Raw genomic sequence first — 16448 nt, 5'->3', positions numbered from 1 at the left:
AGCCCATCCACATCCTGCCCTGGGCCCATGTGCGGGGGAGGCAGGCTGAGGTATTGCCCCTCGTTCCCACAGGGGCATGAGGACAAGGGCTCTGTTCTCCATCGGGCTCCTTGCGTGGAGTTCCAGGCACCCATGGGATCTGAGGCTGCAGATGGGGATATAGACTTTGCCCATCCATCTTTCTGGGAGCAGCTTTCTCTGCAGCTAGCAAAGCTGGGTTCACAGTGCACCCTGGAGGCTGCACACGAGTGATAAGAGTAAATATTTTAACAATTCACATTAATGAAACTGACTCTGGGAGCCTTAAAGACAATGGCGACCGCGGTGTCCGTCAAAATGTTTTAGGAGCGAAGAGACCCATTTCCCCAGTGGCAATTGCCCTGAACTAGACCAGTGATATTATTAAAGTTTGCCCAGAGAATATTTTAGCAGCTTATTAAACATAGCTGTATATTGTGTGCAGCATTAAAGCAATTCACTTAGTAATTAACCAAATGTGTGATAAGCCTTTTCGACTAACGTTGCTTCTAGTGTGTCTGCCATTAATCATACATCTCAATCTCACATTGTTATACAACCAACATAGAGATGGAGGGATTTCCCCAGCCCGTTAGCCCACGGGGTAAATCAACTAGCCCCGATGAAAAGTAGCTGGTGGAGGAGCTGACCTCTATAACTACAGCACCTGCAAGCAGCTGTAACGTGTGCAGCTTAGGGTTAGATGCTGTGCTGGATCCCCTTTTCCCTACTTCTGCCCTCTTCTCCTCTCCCTCAAACACAAATCATGGGTCTTTCCGGCTTGTTCCTTCACTCCGCCACTGCCCACTCAGAACCTTCCCACTTTCCTTCCCAGCGCTGTGTTCCGTTCCCTGCCTTCTCCCTCCCTCTCCTCCCACTTCCCCCCCACTCTCTCTGTCCCCTTGCTCAATCTTAGTGAATCCTACCTCTTGTGTACCCACCAATGCTGGGCACCTGCCAATTGCCCGGTGCACCCCTTAGCTCTCACACTCAGGCCCATGTTCAGCCCGGCACAACTCTCTCTGGGATTCTCCTGCAGCCTCCTGCTCCTCCTTCCCTCCTGTGGTGGTACCCCAGCTACTTTGCTCCCAGGTTGTTCCCTCCCCTTGCTACTGAACCCGTCCCAGACCCCCACGAGGTGGGACAGGCATCCCCGGGTCTTCCACGGCTGCCCCATCACAGCCAGAGGTGCTGCTGGTGGAGACAAGCGGACACGATGCAAGTGTGACCCCAGTGACTGCTGCATAGATAAACCCAGAGTCTGAGGGATTTGGCCTAGCTCCAGCTTCACCTGACTGCACTGCAGAATAACAGCTCTTCTCCCGCTATCCTTGTCCCTCTTTTACTTGTCCTGTCTTGTGTTTTTACCTCCTTGACCATGTTCTTTCAGTGCTTTTCCCCTTTGCCTCCCTCATTCCCCTTCTTCCTTTCCCTGCCCGTCTTAGCTGCTGTGGGGAGGTAGGAGAGGGATTTACTTGTAAATCAATGGATTTACTTGTAAACTCTTTGAAAGTTCATGCTGTCCTCAGAGAGTCAGTGCTATACATTTGGGAGGGACCCGCTTTTATTGTTTGTACATTAAGGAGAGATGAATCCTTGCACCTAACTATGGAGCCTCCATAATAAATAGAGGTTCTTACTTGTTAATGTCATTTTTATTGTTCATAAATTATCCTGCATTGGTTTAATTCATTCTAAACAGCTGTATGATCTAGGGGTTACTATTTCAAAAATGGAATATTATATTGTACCATAATAACCATCTTTCCCACAGTATTGCTGGTATGCCCCATACTTACAATGGAAAATCCCCAAGGCACAGTGCTGAAAGTACCATGTGTGTAGCAATACCCGTTTGTGATGGTGCTCATTGTGTATTGTTCAATGTTAATAGTCAGGGAAGTGTAGCTGATTGACAAGATTCTGCACTCTGGTTATTAGGGCTGGGCAGAGAACTTTTTTTTCCACCCCATGAAAATTTTCAAGATTTTGAAAAATGTTCCCAACCAGAATCAGGACAAAAAATTGAAACCTCAAAAATGTTCATGACCCAACAAACTGGAAAAAAAAATTTGTTTGGGCCACATTTTGTTTTTCTAATTTCACAACATTTTGTTTCAATTTTGACCTTTCTTTGTTTCTTTCTTTTTTTAAAACTTAATTTATATTAACAAAAAGTTAAAATTCAAAACAAAAGGTCAATGTCTTGTTTTGACAGTCTTAAACCTATTTTCCAACTTTTTTCCAGCTGGAAAATTTGTGAAAGTCAACCTCCCCACCACCCACCCCAACCCACCCCTCCACACCCCCAGTTTTGGAAAACATTGACATTTTTCTGCAAAACGACATGTTGACAAAGAATTCCTAGCCAGTTCTGTGGGCTGCACTACTGTGAATACAGGGTAGCCCCACTGGATTTAATGCAGTTTCCGGACCCCCTTTCACTCTTTCCCAGCATCTTTGTACAATTATTTACACCATGGTAAAGTGTGTGGAAACAGTCCCAGAGCAGAATGGTAGCATTGTACTCACTCTACATTGATGCAAATGCCTGCACAAGGTGTAGAGCAAGAGTGACGCAAAGCCCCGCAGAACTATGGGTTGACACCACTGTATCAGAGGTCAGAATGTGAGCTGGTATGTCACAGCTTTGTCACGTCTAAGTTCCCATAATAAATGTCCTTTGGCAATTATTGTTTTAGCCCGGCTGGCGTGTGTTTTTCCTGTAATGAAGACATTGTACAAAGTTCAGGATTTAGTAAATAACAGAGCAAGACTCGGAGCTTTTAATGACAAAAGTCTTAAGTGTTTCATGCCATTTGGTAGCTAGCCATTGGCTTTCTTCTGTTGGATTCATGGAAAGGCATTTTGCATGGTAATAAGTGGTAATACTGTATCTGCTAAGAAGCATTTAGATGGGGATAAGTCATTACTTGCATGGGTTAATGTTCTGTTGGGTATTAAGCTTTGAAAATAGCTCCCTATTAACTTTCCAGGCATCGACAGCACCATATTACCAGTGAACTGTTGTAGAGGCATCTTTTAAATACTGAGTCAAGATCCAACATCCAAACAGGAAGATTCTAGGAACTGTCATTCTAAGAATCGTCATTAGCAGCCCTCCTTTACTAAACAGTTGATGAAATGTCACTATATTTGATTGTGAGTGGGAAACTGGATTGTATGAATATTAATAGCTATCATTTATTTCAGCACATCCAAAGGTTTGATTTTTCTCTCTTGTTAAATGTAGGAAATGTAATGTGTAACTATGGAAACCTTCAAACCCACTGATTGCATGTTCCTGGGAGAGAGAAAGGGATGGAATTATACCGGCCTGCAGAGTCAGCACAGCTCACAAATGCTGGGACAGCTTTCCAGGGAAGACTGTTTTACTGGTGACTTTTGTTTATTTTTAAATTAACATAAAATGTCTGCACATGTCTGAACCCTGCTTCAGTTCAAAGCTTAGGTTGGTGACTACAAATGAATCATGACCGGTCAAATCCTGCCTCCTCTCCTGCATAAGAACCTCCACTGGAGCACACCACATCCTCTTTTATGGAGGTTCTTTACTTTGCTCTGTGCACTTTACCAGCACCTGGTATATAGTCAGTTTCACTATCTTCTTCTTATGAATGATTTGTATTATGCTAATGCCTAGAGAGAGGTTCTGAGATCAAGGCCCCTTTGTGCTAGGTGCTGTACGTATAGACAGCCCCTGCCCTATAGAGCTTAGGCCCAGATCCAAAAAGGGACTTGGGATGCGGAGCATTGTGCCACCTGACTTTTAGGCACCTAGCAAATCCCAGGAACAACACTGGGATCCACAAAGCCTGAGCTGAGCACCTGGGCTCCCTATACGATGAATGGGCAGAGAGGTGCCTGAGACTGCAATTCACAAAGGTGGGGAGCCACTGGGGCTGCTGATGAGAGGAGCGTGATGGAGATAGGGGGTTCCCTACAACCTGGCCTCAGGTGCCTATCTCTGCTAGCGATCCACAACCTGGGGGAAGATAGGTGCTCCCCCAGCCAGGGCACAGGCAGGGCCCTATCTGCTGGGTGGAGTCAGAGGCTGCCTAGCTCCATATAAAACAGCCAGGAGAGGGGGGGAAAGGAAGCCCAATGGTGATGGTAGTCACTTGGGAGATCCCCAGTACCACTCCCCCCTCTGCCTGAGGGGGAGAAGGGATTTGAACAGGGATCTGCTGCCTCTCAGGTGTGTGCCCCAGCCTCTGGGCTGTACAGTGACTCCTGCTCTCTGGCCCAATTCATGTTCCATCAGTCAATTCAAATGAAAAAAGTTCAGCAGGAGAGACTGAGGCAGCCCCACACCAGCCTGTTCCCATGGCCAGGGAGAGGGGGCTTTGAAATAGGGTCTCCCCTAGCCCAGGGGATACCATAACCCCGGGCTATAAGGGAGCATGCCTGCCACTCCCTTTGGCTGTTTTGTGTCGAGCTAGATGGCCTCAGCCAGGCCAACTGCATCAGGGCCATCCAGTGCCTGTCATCCCCTGGTTCCTGGATTGCTCTGGGCCTGAGGCAGAAGATAGGACTCTGGGTTCCTAGAGGGAGGCAGCAGTGTGCATGCTCAGAGGGAGAAACGCAGACAGTGAGAGGACTTTTCCTGCAAACCCTTAGGTGCCGAGTGAGGTTAGGTGCCCACAGGGTGAGGTGGCAGCCAAACGGGAGTTTTGTGGATTGCAGCGGTGCCTAAAAATGGGACATAGGCACCTAAAGTTAAGTACCATTGTGGAGCCAGTCCCTACAGGCTAATGAGACAGCCAGAAAACAGTGGTGGAGAGGAGTGAATAGAAGTGCTGTCACAGGGTGGCTGGCCCTTAAAAGGAAGCAGGCCCAGTATCCTGGGCCAGGACAGGTGCTCCCAGTTTGGCCAATTAAGAGGGCAGGGCTGGAGCAGCACTTGGCTACACAGGATCAAGGAGCCTGAGGAAGGAGGAGGCCCCTGGGGAAGGCAGAAGGTAACTGAAGGGTTTGTGGTGTGATCTCCCTAAGCTGGTGGGCAGGAGAAGATTGAGTTGAAGGCAGCAGAGAGGTGCCTGCTGGCTTCCAAGCCAGAGAGGGCTACATGCAGGAGTGACTTACTGCTGAACTCTCCACACTGGGGCAGTGCTTCTATATCCTGGGAAATTTCCCCAAGTCTGGAAACTTTTGAGTAAAATGTTTGAATGAAAATGCCCAATTTCCCAAGTTGAAACATTTTACTCACATTTTCCCAGATTTGGGGAAATTTCCCAGGATATAGAAGTACTGTAAAAAACTTTATCTGGGAATTGTTCACCAGATTTGGGAAATTTTTAGAGCTAGGTTGGGAAAAGTTGGCATCACAATATAGAAGCACTGCACTGGGGTGGGCTCAGGGCCCCTGGCTGACTGGGCTGAGAGGCACAGGAGGAGTGATGGGTGCTCCCTGGGGACTGGAGAGGAACTGCCATCAGAGCAGCTGGGGCTTCCTGTTGGGAAGGGCAGGGATGCGCTCCAGGTGGAGGGGCTGGGTTGGGTTGGGTGTCCCGATAGAAGGCCAGGAGAGGACTGGAGAAGAGCTAGGGGGTTGAAAATGCTAGAGTGTGGTATATACTATGGCAGAGGTTCTCAAACTGTTGTCTGTGAGCTCCATTCAGGTGGTCTGTGGATAGTTCCCTCCAAGATGCACACCTGGGTGGCTGTATATCTAATTAGTGGAGCCAAGCAGGTGTGGCTCCACTAATTAGGTGCCTGGACCCTGGAGAAGACACACATGTAGGGTGAGGTGGTGGCCCTGGAGGGAATAGGGGGTAGGTGGAAGGGGGCTGTGGGGTGAGAAGAGGGGTTGGGGGAATTTGGGACATACAGGGCTGTGGCGGCCAGAGAAAGAGGTGACTTCCCCAGCTCCAGAGTTGCAGCAGCTGGGGAGAGACACCCCTCCACCTCCCCATCCTCAGCTCTGTGGCTGCTGTGGTGGAGGAGAGACCCTTCCCAGTCCAGCTTGGTGGCTGCTGCAGCGGGGGAGAGTGGGCACATCCATCCATTAGAAAGATAAGACTACAGATATTAAAATGAGTTCTGTGCTTTTATTTGTAGAACAAAAAAAATTAATTAGTATAATTTTTTTTATACATAGCTTTTATTCAAAGCACTTTACAATATTTAGCTAATGGTACAAACAACATTTGGAAAGATCATTAAGTGGTCTGCTGAGACCCTCAGCAATTTTCAAGTGGTCCACGGGAAAAAAGTTTGAGAAGCACTGTGCTATGGTGACAAACTGAAAGCTAAAGGTTATTTGCACTGGGTGTGATAGATGGACAATACGTTTTGAGGCTTTTGCTGTGGACTCTTTGCACGAGTTTTTGTTACAAACTAGCCCCAAGCTAGGGTTTTACTGTGTCAATGGGGCTTGGCATGGAGTCCTTAGGAGCCTGAGAGGGAAGTGGGGTGATAACCCTAGTGTTAGGGTACCTAGCTGCAAGGGGTGCTTGGGAGGAATTGTTGACAAGCACAGAGATGGGCGATGTGCCCGTGGTCACCCAAGCAGGTCAGTTGCAGAAGGTGAACCCAGATCTCCTGACTTCCAGCTCAGTGCCCTATCTATGGGATCATGCTGTGTCTCTGCTGACAGTACATCAGACAGGAAATGCAATTGTCTGACATGGTCACCTTGCTCTCACACACGTCCTCTCCTCGGTAGGGTGCTCTCATGCGTGTTCTCTCCAGACTTGCAAGAGGGTGCTTCTGAGACTGCAGCATAAGCTGGAACTGAGCAAGCCACCAGAAGGCTGTGGGACACTTTCATGATGGAAAACGCAGCAGGTACTACGATGCTCAGTGTGGTGATTGAAAATAGGGCCCAGTGACTTTGGTTTTTGTATAGTTTGCTCCCTTTCTTTGAATAAAAAAAAACAGCTAAAAGAGCAGCAGAGTCCCAGAGTTTTATTAATTGTTAAATACAATCCTCAATGGCTACACAAGGAGGGTGGATGTATGTTGCTTCCTCCTTAGATAGTCTTCTTCCAGTGGCATTGAACTGCCTCTTCAAGGATGTCTGGCTGATATTTGCTGTTGGTGGTGTCTGGGTTTCCATGGAGATCATATTTTGCTTTCTCATGCGAAGCTCTTGCTGAGTGACAGTGGGAAGCCTGGGTAGGGTATCTGCAGAACCACTTTGCATCCTTTTTCCTTCTGTAATGGGGTTAAGTCTGGCTTGGATCCCTGCAGGGAGAGAGGTAATGCAGCTCTGCTAATGCACACCAGAAAGGGAAAGAGCCAGTGTGATTCCAGGCTGCTTCTGGAGCTGAGAGAAATTCTCTTTCCTGTCTATGCTGCTTCCCAAGAGGCCGGGGAACTGTTTGGAATTGTTGGTTTTAGTTCCTTCACTCTGAAGAGTCTGTGTTTTCACTGTACCCTGAGTAACAGGAGATCCCGTCTCTGCTATGCTGAAGAGCTGGAGCTAGTCTGGACTATCTGAGGGAGGGATCTCTGTAGCTTAGACGCTTACACCCAGATCCTCTTCCTAGAAAGCAGGCTCGTACCCAGGCTGTTCTCAGGACTTCCTCCAGGCCTGGAATCCTTCTCTCCTCCCTGAGTTGCAGCTCCTGACTCCCCATCTGGAAGCTGATGGGGATGCCCCTCTTCCCCCCCTCCCCTCATGGCTGCAGAGTGTAAGAGCTAAAGAACAGATGGCACAGAAAGCAACTCTGCAAGAAACTGCTCCAGGCTTAGAACCCTGCTGCAGGCTAGGGGAACATGACACCTGGAAAGCTGCAGCTCCCTTGTTCTGTAAGCTGCTCAGAGTAGCCTCAAAGCCCATCCCAACTCTGGCGGCCCGGACCAGGAACTCAAGTAGCTCCTCTAGATCTGAAAAAGAACCTCTGCTGAGTTCCTCCCCAAGAAAGGGACACTGTAGGGGGAAGTACAGGGGCAACGGCACCAAGAGTCCTGCACTGTCAAATGGCTTTCCTTCGCGTGGCAAGTCCTAGGGATCAGCATTACTGGAGGGCCTAGAGCCACCCTCACAACCCCGAAAGCTGGAACAGAGACCTCCTCCTCTTCTGCCACAGTGCTGAGTGCCTCAGCATGGAGAGAGACTCCCAGTGCCCTGTCCTCTTACCACTGTGCTCAAGGGAAGGGCAGAGAGGAACCAAGGATTCTGCAAAGAGTGGGCCTGGCTGAGACCCAGCAAGTGCACTGATATTAACGCACAAGATATTACACCTTCCCCCCAAACACCTGCAGAGAAACAGAATTTACAGACAGGGCTTCTTTCTCTTCTGGGGGAAGCACAGGAAAGCAAATTCAGACCCTTCCAGGGTGTTGGATACAAATCTCAAGTTCCCCGTGTTTATGGCATGCAGTGCTGATTGCACGGCAGTCAGAATGGCACAACACTAACTTCTCCATCTACCCAAATGCTTCCCCATCTGTAAAAACCAAAACCCTGAAACCAACCTAAAACCAAAACAACCCCACCCAACAAGAGGTTATGCACCAAACACACAGAAGAGCCAGAGCCTCCATGAAGTCCATTAGGGACTTCCCTATTGCATTTGAGTTTATATGGAAAGCACTCAGACGCTCTCATGGCAGGCAGCAGTATAAATCCCAAGACAGAATGTTGTCATGTGCATGAGGGATGTCAATGTTTTCAAAAATTGTGACCTGCAAGACCTGTTTACTAACCCCTTCTTAGCATTCCCTACAGTGTCGGTATCAGCTGTAGATAGAAAACCTGCCTGAGCTGAACTCACTTTGTTGTCTGGGTGGGTGCAGGAGGGCCTTTTGGTTGGGGAGGGTCCAGGGCCACAAAGTAGGATGATAGTCAGCTCTGACCACATTGGCATCTACAATGAAAGAAGAGTGATACTGAGTGACACTTACACAGCACCTTCTCTTCCTTCCCCTGCCAAAAATAAATAAATAAAAAGCTCTCTGGCACTGAGACCCAAGGGAAGTAAGATGTAATATTATAAAATTGGGACTCAGCACAGGCATGTGTCTGGCTTGGAGGACAACTTTTGTAAGACCAGGGCTTTACTGATTTACAGGGCTTGCCATCTAAACATACAGGGATCCATTCACCCACCAGTGAAGTGCATCCACCTCTGGGTGGGAAGCTGGCAGCTATTTAGGAGGAGACAGCAACCTTACACAACCATTCCAAACAGAATGAGAAGAATAACACATTCAACAGAATATGGAGGGATACTGTGTAGGTCAGTAGAACATAATCAGCTCTCTGGAATTTTGCCAGAATATAAGAAAAAAACCTCTCTCTCTTATTATTATTATTATTATTATTTTGGCTAAAAACCTTGCAATTCTAAATAGCTGCAAAGAATTACACAGGTTTCATGTCTCAGCATCACAAGCATTACAGTACTCGCGAATGCCATTGCTTTAATAGTGGCTATAATCAAGGTCCTGATAACCTGTGGCCATTAAAATGCCATTAGTTTTCACAGGAAATCCACTGTTAGCTATAGTATCTTGATAATCGTCCAGTTCAGTGGCCATACTCTGCCATTGATTATTCCCCCTCCCAACAGAACTCCCCACTAAAATCCATGTGGCATTTCTCGTTAAAAATTGATGGTGCTACATAGGTTGCCAACGCTCCAGGACTGCCCTGGTTTCCAGAAATTAAAAAATAATCTTTAATTAAAAATTGTCATGTGATGAAACCTCCAGGAGTACGTCCAATCAAAATTGGCAACTCCAGTGCCACGTGGTCCCAGGTAATTACATTATATCTACTTAAAATGTCCCTGTCACTTTGATAAAATAGATTTTAGTAAGGTATTGAAGAACGATTTATCAGCAGTGCTGCTGAGGCAGAGTTAGCTGAGTTTCAGTCATTGGAAGGTCATCAGCTCACATTCACAGATGGAACCTTCTTCCAAATCTGCAACAATGCTCTAAATGGAATGCTCAGCATAGGTAAGCATGGAATCTGCTTCTGCCTCCTTCCCTTCCCTTTGCCTTGATGTTGAGAGCAATGCTTAGATGTTCCAAGACCCTAAATTTCTTTTATAGATGGTAATCCAAATGTTTATCTATTGAGCCATTCTATAAGCCTTTATGGCAATGAAAGAGATTCAAGAAAAACTGATGTGGAAACAAAAACCAAAAAACTTTTAAGGCATTCCTGCTCCATCCAGCAACTTTCCCTAGGAAGAAAGAAATAGAACCTTCTCTCATCTAAAGTCCTAACGGTCTGATCCAAAACCTGTTGGCATCAATGGGAGTGGATGTTAGCCCAAGCCCTAGTTTAGAGATACCACATTTCTTCTTGCACATTTTAAATTACTATTAAGGAAAAACAAAGGCAGCATAGCGCATCTAGTTTGCAATACAATTATTACAGAAAAGTGTTATTCAGGAAATAGCTTTAAAACAACATACAGATTTACAGACAATACACAATACAAATGAGCATTAATGTTAGCAGCTGTCAAAAAATTACCGTATTGCCAGAACAAAGAGCAGAAAGAGAAACATTTGAGTTAAGAGATACAAAAACCTAATCCAAATTACACTGAATATTTTGTGTGCTGGCATTAGAAATTCCACTCTTCATCCTTTAATGGAAAAGACAGTCTGTCTTTGAATGTTTTTCTAGCCTTCATTATCACACTCTGTTGTCTTACGCTCTGGGGTACTACAATTCAGACATCAATCATTAATACTGTTTTAAATTTGTATAGCAATTCAATTTTCACTCTTAAAAAAAAATAGATCAAACTAAACTGCAAAAGTTATATGCCCAGACAACAACCCTACAGTAATTGATTTAGTTTTTCATACTGTCAGGTCATCAACTGTAACTGAATTTCCATCTATCAGGCTACTGAAAATAAATGGCTGATAACATAATTGTGCTAACACTGTTTCAGTATTCACCAGACAAAAGGCTGGAGAGTGTCGGTGCCAAACATCCCCAGCTTCTCTCCTTATGCCTTACAGGTGTCTCTGCATATCAGAGAGCTCTGACTGCAAATCTGCCTTCTCCTTCCACCGCCCACCTTTTGATGCTTTGGAGGTGGTGCTCTCATCCAGTCAATGTCCTGCAGTTGGCTGGTCTGACAAACAACAGAAAGTCCAACAGCCCAGCGAAAGGCTGACATTACTGAAGCCGAGAGACATGAATGGAGGTGGACAGGTATGGGGGGTGAGGGGGGGAGAATGACTATAATTGGGTGGTCATGGATGAGAGACTGCAGGTGCATTGAGCCCCTCTGACTGCCCCATAATAATCCCCATATCAGAGATTCTGTTCTTACAATGGGGATTGAATGCTTCTCAGGGTCCCCACACACACCCTGCCCTGACAGCATCAGAGTGCTCAGCAGGCTTCCCCAGGGATAGAAGCTATACTCCTATTCTTTGCCATTTATATGGACGTGAAATGGAATGAATTATACTGCTCCCCATCCCCCAGGTGTGGTTCTGCGGGGTTAGCCAAATGAACCTAACCTTTCTCCTAGGCTAAAGCATGGCTTCATACATGTTAGCCGATGTCCTGAGGGAGCTTTTCAAGCATGCTAAGCTAACTCGATTGAGCGACTGCAATTGAAAACCATTCTGCCCTTCCAATAAGGGCCCTTGAGTCATATTAAACCAGTCCAGCAGTGGGTGGGTGGGTGTGCCTGCCTGCTGTGAATTTTGTGAGAGTTTAAGAATCCACAGATGCGCTGCTACACTTTGCCTTGTCTCAGGCAAGGACTCAAACTCATGGATGGCAATGTGTTCCAGTGGTAATCTCACAAGATACTGATGCACTGGGATTTTCTTTGTCCCAGGGGACCCTTTTTTATCATGCAAATATTTCATCTCCACAGGCATGGAGAAAGGACTAGCCTTTCACTACGTAACTGTCCTCCCTCCATGTCTAAACTGTAGCCTTTTGGTAGGACGAGGTGTGGGGAGTTTGCCTGGTTGTTGCCTGTGCAGTATTTGTTCTGTTGATAAGGAAAGTGCTGTCACACTACACAAGCAGAAATATTCATTTTACTAATAAATCTCATACAAGAGACAGAGTCTGCTCCTTTTAAGTTGCATCTTGGCATTGAATGTACAGAGGACCGTTCAAGGAAGTGGATTTCCGGGCTGAACAATGCTCTTCCTCCATTTTTTCACATACAATCTATAGTGTGACAACAAGAGACCAGCTAGCAAAGCAATATACAGTAATTCTCCTTGACAAAGGACAAAATATAGTCACCTCCATTTTCCTGACAGCAGTTGTAGCAATATAACAAGGTGCAGAATAGTTGAGCAGCCATTGTGCGAGCGGCAAGATTTTGTTATGTAACTACTTAGCAACAGGCAATTTATTTTTCTCCTGTAACTAAATTATGTATAACAAGTGGATTTCCCAGTTGGATATCTTGTGCACTATTAATCAGAGAGGGAAATTAATTGTATATATCCAAATGAATAAAGGAAGTACAGAGGTGACAATATTTGATACAAATTTTCTCATTAGAAAGTATTTTATATTCACCTGCATTGTAAGTATTTAAGGACTGAAGTATTGCCATCTAGATACTATAAGAATGGGCACATTAAAAGTACCTAGGATGGATAGAAATCCTGTTTATATTAATAAAATGTCTTCCGTTTTCTGCCAGCCTATATGATGTCACTGCTCTGCAAGACATTTTTCTTATACTTTTTCAATATTTTCTCCAACATATAAAGCAATCATCATGCTACTCGCTGAATAGAGCATTGATAAATAATGGAATGAGTGGTTGTTTGGCACATTCCAGATAATCTTCAAGGCATTCGCTTCTATTCACTAAAACAAATTATTTATTACTATTTAACACATCTCTCATGTAATTGATAAGTACAGTAGCTCTGTATAAGAAAATGCCTTTTTATTAATGGGATCTTGACTGATAAATCCATTGATTATCAGTTAGGAAAAGCAGTATGGAAAGTGTCTGATCTGAATAATTTCAGCTCAATTTTCCTAGCAGAAAAATGTATCTAAAAAAGCAGGAACTAATTCCTCTTTTAAAAATGTCTTTAATGTATAAAATACACATACTAGTAGCTGTCCTAACAAAAGTCACAATGATATCCCAGTGGACTCAGGGACAGTTCAAATGAGTGCAGGATGAACAATCGCTGTGGGTAAAATGGTGCTCCACTGAAGTCAATGAGATTAGTGTCACTGACTTCAGTAGGAACAGGGCAGGACACAGTGGGCATTACTGATCCCACGAAATGTTAGGTACCCAGAATAATCTCTTTATTTAATTTGATAAAACCCAATAAAAACTGCTGCAACTTACCATTGCTGAACTCACGCTGCATTTCTCATGCTGGGTTTCTTTTCTGGATTTTTTGAAATTTTTTTGGTTTTCTTTGATTTCTCTCCTGGATGTCTAGATTTCTTTGTGTGATTTCTAGATTTCTGAATTTTTATATTTATGTGGGTATGTCTAGATTTCTTAGCATTGGGTTTTTGTTAGTTTTCTCTTCTGCATTTCATAATATCTTCTCTGAAAGTGCAAACCTCAAACTGGTCAGTTCCGCCTGTAGTTTAAGAAGCTCCTAGATTCCTTTGCTCACCCTAAGGTCTGGATTTGTGATTAGAACTTTCTACTATCTCCACTTGGGTAGGAGATTCTGTACAGTTATGCACAGGCCTTTGTCACCTCCTGTCTGAACCACAGCAATGCCATACACCTGGGCATGCAGCCATCAGAAAGGTCCCTTGAGGAAGGAATGCAGCCTCACAGGACTTCAGCAACAAGGGCCACTGCGCATGCTTCAAATCCATCCTCCATGCTCTGTGCTCGCTTCCACAGACTACTGAGCCACATTCAAGGTTTTGGACCCAGATCCTCAAAGTAATTGAGGTTCCTCACGTGGGCTGATTTCGATGGAATATAGCATGACCAGACAGCACGTGTGAAAAACGGGGACAGGGTGGGGGGTAATAGGAGCCTATATAAGAAAAAGCCCCCAAAATGGGGTAAAATCGGACACCTGGTCACCCTACTGGAATACCAGACCATGGGCGGCGGGAGACCCCACCCCCGATGTTCACTGGCCCCATGGCCTGAGCCCAGCGTGGCGAGACGAGCAGGTCGAGCCCAGGGAATGGGGTGGCAACACGCGCCCGGACCCATGGAACGTTCTAGCACCAGGCAGGTGGGGAAGCAGGTGGAGGGGGTGAGCCAGGCCATGGCCCCTCCCCCGCCCTCCACAGAGTGCAGCCCCGCCCCACGACCCCCGCACCCAATGAGAACGGGGGGCGGGGCGGGACGGGACTAAGCCTGCCTCAGCCCTGCACCTGCTCCCAGCAGAGTCACGTGATTGGGCCGGCCGCTGCGTGAGTCACGTGGAAGCGGGTTAATCATCTCCTGTGCGGGGCTGGTGGGGTCCTGATGCAAGGCCCCCAGTAGGGCTGTCCGTCATGATGCCTGTAGCCCCCGTGCGGGCACAGCCAGGGAGGACGCGGGCCGTCGTTTAACCCCTTTGTCTTTCATCGGTCGGGGGAACAGTTCGCTGCGACACACATTAGCTCCTCTCCTCCCGCTGGGGTGTTTTTCCTGTCAGGCACTGGGTAGGGCCACTAGCTACGGTGGGCGAGAGGGGCACGAGCCGGAAGGAAGATGGCGGCGAGCTGGCTGTGTGGCTCTGGTGCCCTGAGAGCGGTGTGGCGAGGTAAGGCCCTCGTGCCGCGCACTGGCGGGATGGCAGCGGCTCCCTGTCGGTGCGTGGCTCAGGGACCGGGCCCTGGCGAGTCGCTCCCCGCCGCTCTTCGCGGGGTCGGTGTCCCGGGCTGAGCGGGGCCAGCGGCGGCCGGTCCCCAGGCGCGCGTGCGGCTGCTGCCCCGCTCCTGCTGCTCGCGCGGGGCCGCTTTACTTGGGGTGTAACGGGCCCCCCGAGTAACTTACCGCTGCTTGGCCCCCTGCGCTTCGCCGCGCTTCGTCCAGTGCGCCCCGGCCCCGCCTCCCAGTGTCTCCCGGCCCCGCCCCCCAGTGCGCCCCGGCCCTGCCTCCCGGCCCTGCGCCCCAGTGCGCCGCGGCCCTGCCTCCCGGCCCCGCCCCCAACGCGCCCCGGCCCTGCCTCCCGGCCCCGCCCCCCCAGTGCGTCCCGGCCCTGCCCCCCAGTGTGCCCCGCCCCCCAGTGCGCCCTGGCCCTGCCTCCCGGCCCTGCCCCCCAGTGCGCCCCGCCCCCCAGTGCTCCCCGGCCCCGCCCCCCAGTGCGCCCCGGCCCTGCCTCCCGGCCCCGCCCCCCAGTTTGCCCCGGCCCTGCCCCCCAGTGTGCCCCTGCCCTGCCCGCTTGTGCCGCTTGCTGCGCTTCTCCGCCCTGAGCCTCAGCCCTGTGCTCTGCCCCGCCCGCCTCCGCTCCGGCTCCGGCTCTACGCCCCAGCAGTGTGCCCCGCCCCGCCCCGCCCCGCCCTGTGGCCGCAGTGGTGCTCTTTTGAAAAGTTACAGGAAGTAGTGTGTACGACATGGCAACTAATGTATATATCTGCATTTCAAAATGTTGGTTTTATATAGAGATGTGACTTTCCAAACTATTTCCCATCCACAAATATTTTTCCTGTTTGTCTCTGCTTTTAAAATGTCTATTCCCTCAGTGGGAGTATGTGCACGGGAGTATGTGGGTATGTTAAATACCAGCATTCAGAGATTCAGGATGTGGCAATGATACTTTTCTGCTGTATCTTCCTCTGTTCCACTGCAATTCAGAGACCAAAATATTCAGAATATTGTCATCAAAGCCAGTTTGGGTTCTTAGATACCTAATTTTGATTTTCAACTCAAGACTGGAGTTCTCTAGATGTAAGGGGTTGTCTACATTTACAGTGCTGCAGATGTGCCGCTGTTGCACTTGGTGCAGACAATGCCTGTGCTGACAGGAGAAGGCCACCCGTCAACATAGCACTGCCTGCACCAGGGTTAAATCAGTATAACTACGTTGCTCCAGGGGGGTGGATTTTCTACACCCTGGAGCAACTTAGTTATACCGACATAGTTCCTAGTGTAGACCAGGCTTAGTTATCATAAATTGCACCCTGGTAGCTAGCTGCCTCTGTACGAAGCATTCAGGGATGAAATCATGTCCACATTCAAAACCATAAGAGTTTTGACCTTGATTTCAGGGGAGCCAGAATTTCACCCAGGATGCTTAAAAAGTGCTGCTAGGACTAGGGAGGGCCAGAAATAGGAGTGCCTTCTCTCCCCTGACAGCTGGCTCCCGATCACCAGTCCTTCTGAAACCAATCAGACTTCTCCCATGTCCAGCTTCCCTTTATTGCTGTGATGCCAGTGTTCGTCTGGTTTCTTTTCTTCCCTCTTTTGATGCTTGACTGACTTTCTACTCATCTACAATCTTCTGCTCTCATCCTAGCTGAATTTAGTTTCCATGTTGATAACCCATCTGGTTCCACTGCCTGCTGCTTTCTC

General features: G+C 47.8%; 1 protein-coding gene and 1 long non-coding RNA gene across 5 annotated transcripts in view; one reads left to right on the top strand and one right to left on the bottom strand.

The window, feature by feature from the left end:
* Positions 1-6933: 6933 nt before the first annotated feature.
* On the bottom strand, positions 6934-15038 carry LOC115649358. 3 transcript variants are annotated; one of them, XR_003999817.1, is made up of 2 exons: positions 14931-15038; positions 6934-8855 (listed from the first exon to the last, which is right to left on the bottom strand). It is a non-coding gene; the product is annotated as an uncharacterized LOC115649358 (long non-coding RNA). The 3 variants fall into 3 exon arrangements; XR_003999816.1 differs by lacking the exon at positions 14931-15038 and adding an exon at positions 13317-13451; XR_003999815.1 differs by lacking the exon at positions 14931-15038 and adding an exon at positions 13317-13397 and having other exon boundaries at positions 6934-12157.
* The window catches only part of MRPS5 (mitochondrial ribosomal protein S5), a 91692-nt gene continuing 89613 nt past the window's right edge, over positions 14370-16448 (top strand). Inside the window, exon 1 of one of the 2 annotated variants that reach the window (XM_030558267.1) lies at positions 14370-14697. In XM_030558267.1, coding sequence (XP_030414127.1) covers positions 14646-14697 — 52 coding nt within the window. In that variant the 5' untranslated portion in view covers positions 14370-14645. The remainder of the gene's footprint in view (positions 14698-16448) is intronic. The other variant, XM_030558268.1, reaches the window with a different exon arrangement.

Source organism: Gopherus evgoodei, chromosome 3 (genome assembly GCF_007399415.2).
Source record: "Gopherus evgoodei ecotype Sinaloan lineage chromosome 3, rGopEvg1_v1.p, whole genome shotgun sequence".
NCBI classification, from domain to species: Eukaryota; Metazoa; Chordata; order Testudines; family Testudinidae; genus Gopherus; species Gopherus evgoodei.
This window is presented reverse-complemented; position numbering and strand designations above follow the sequence as displayed.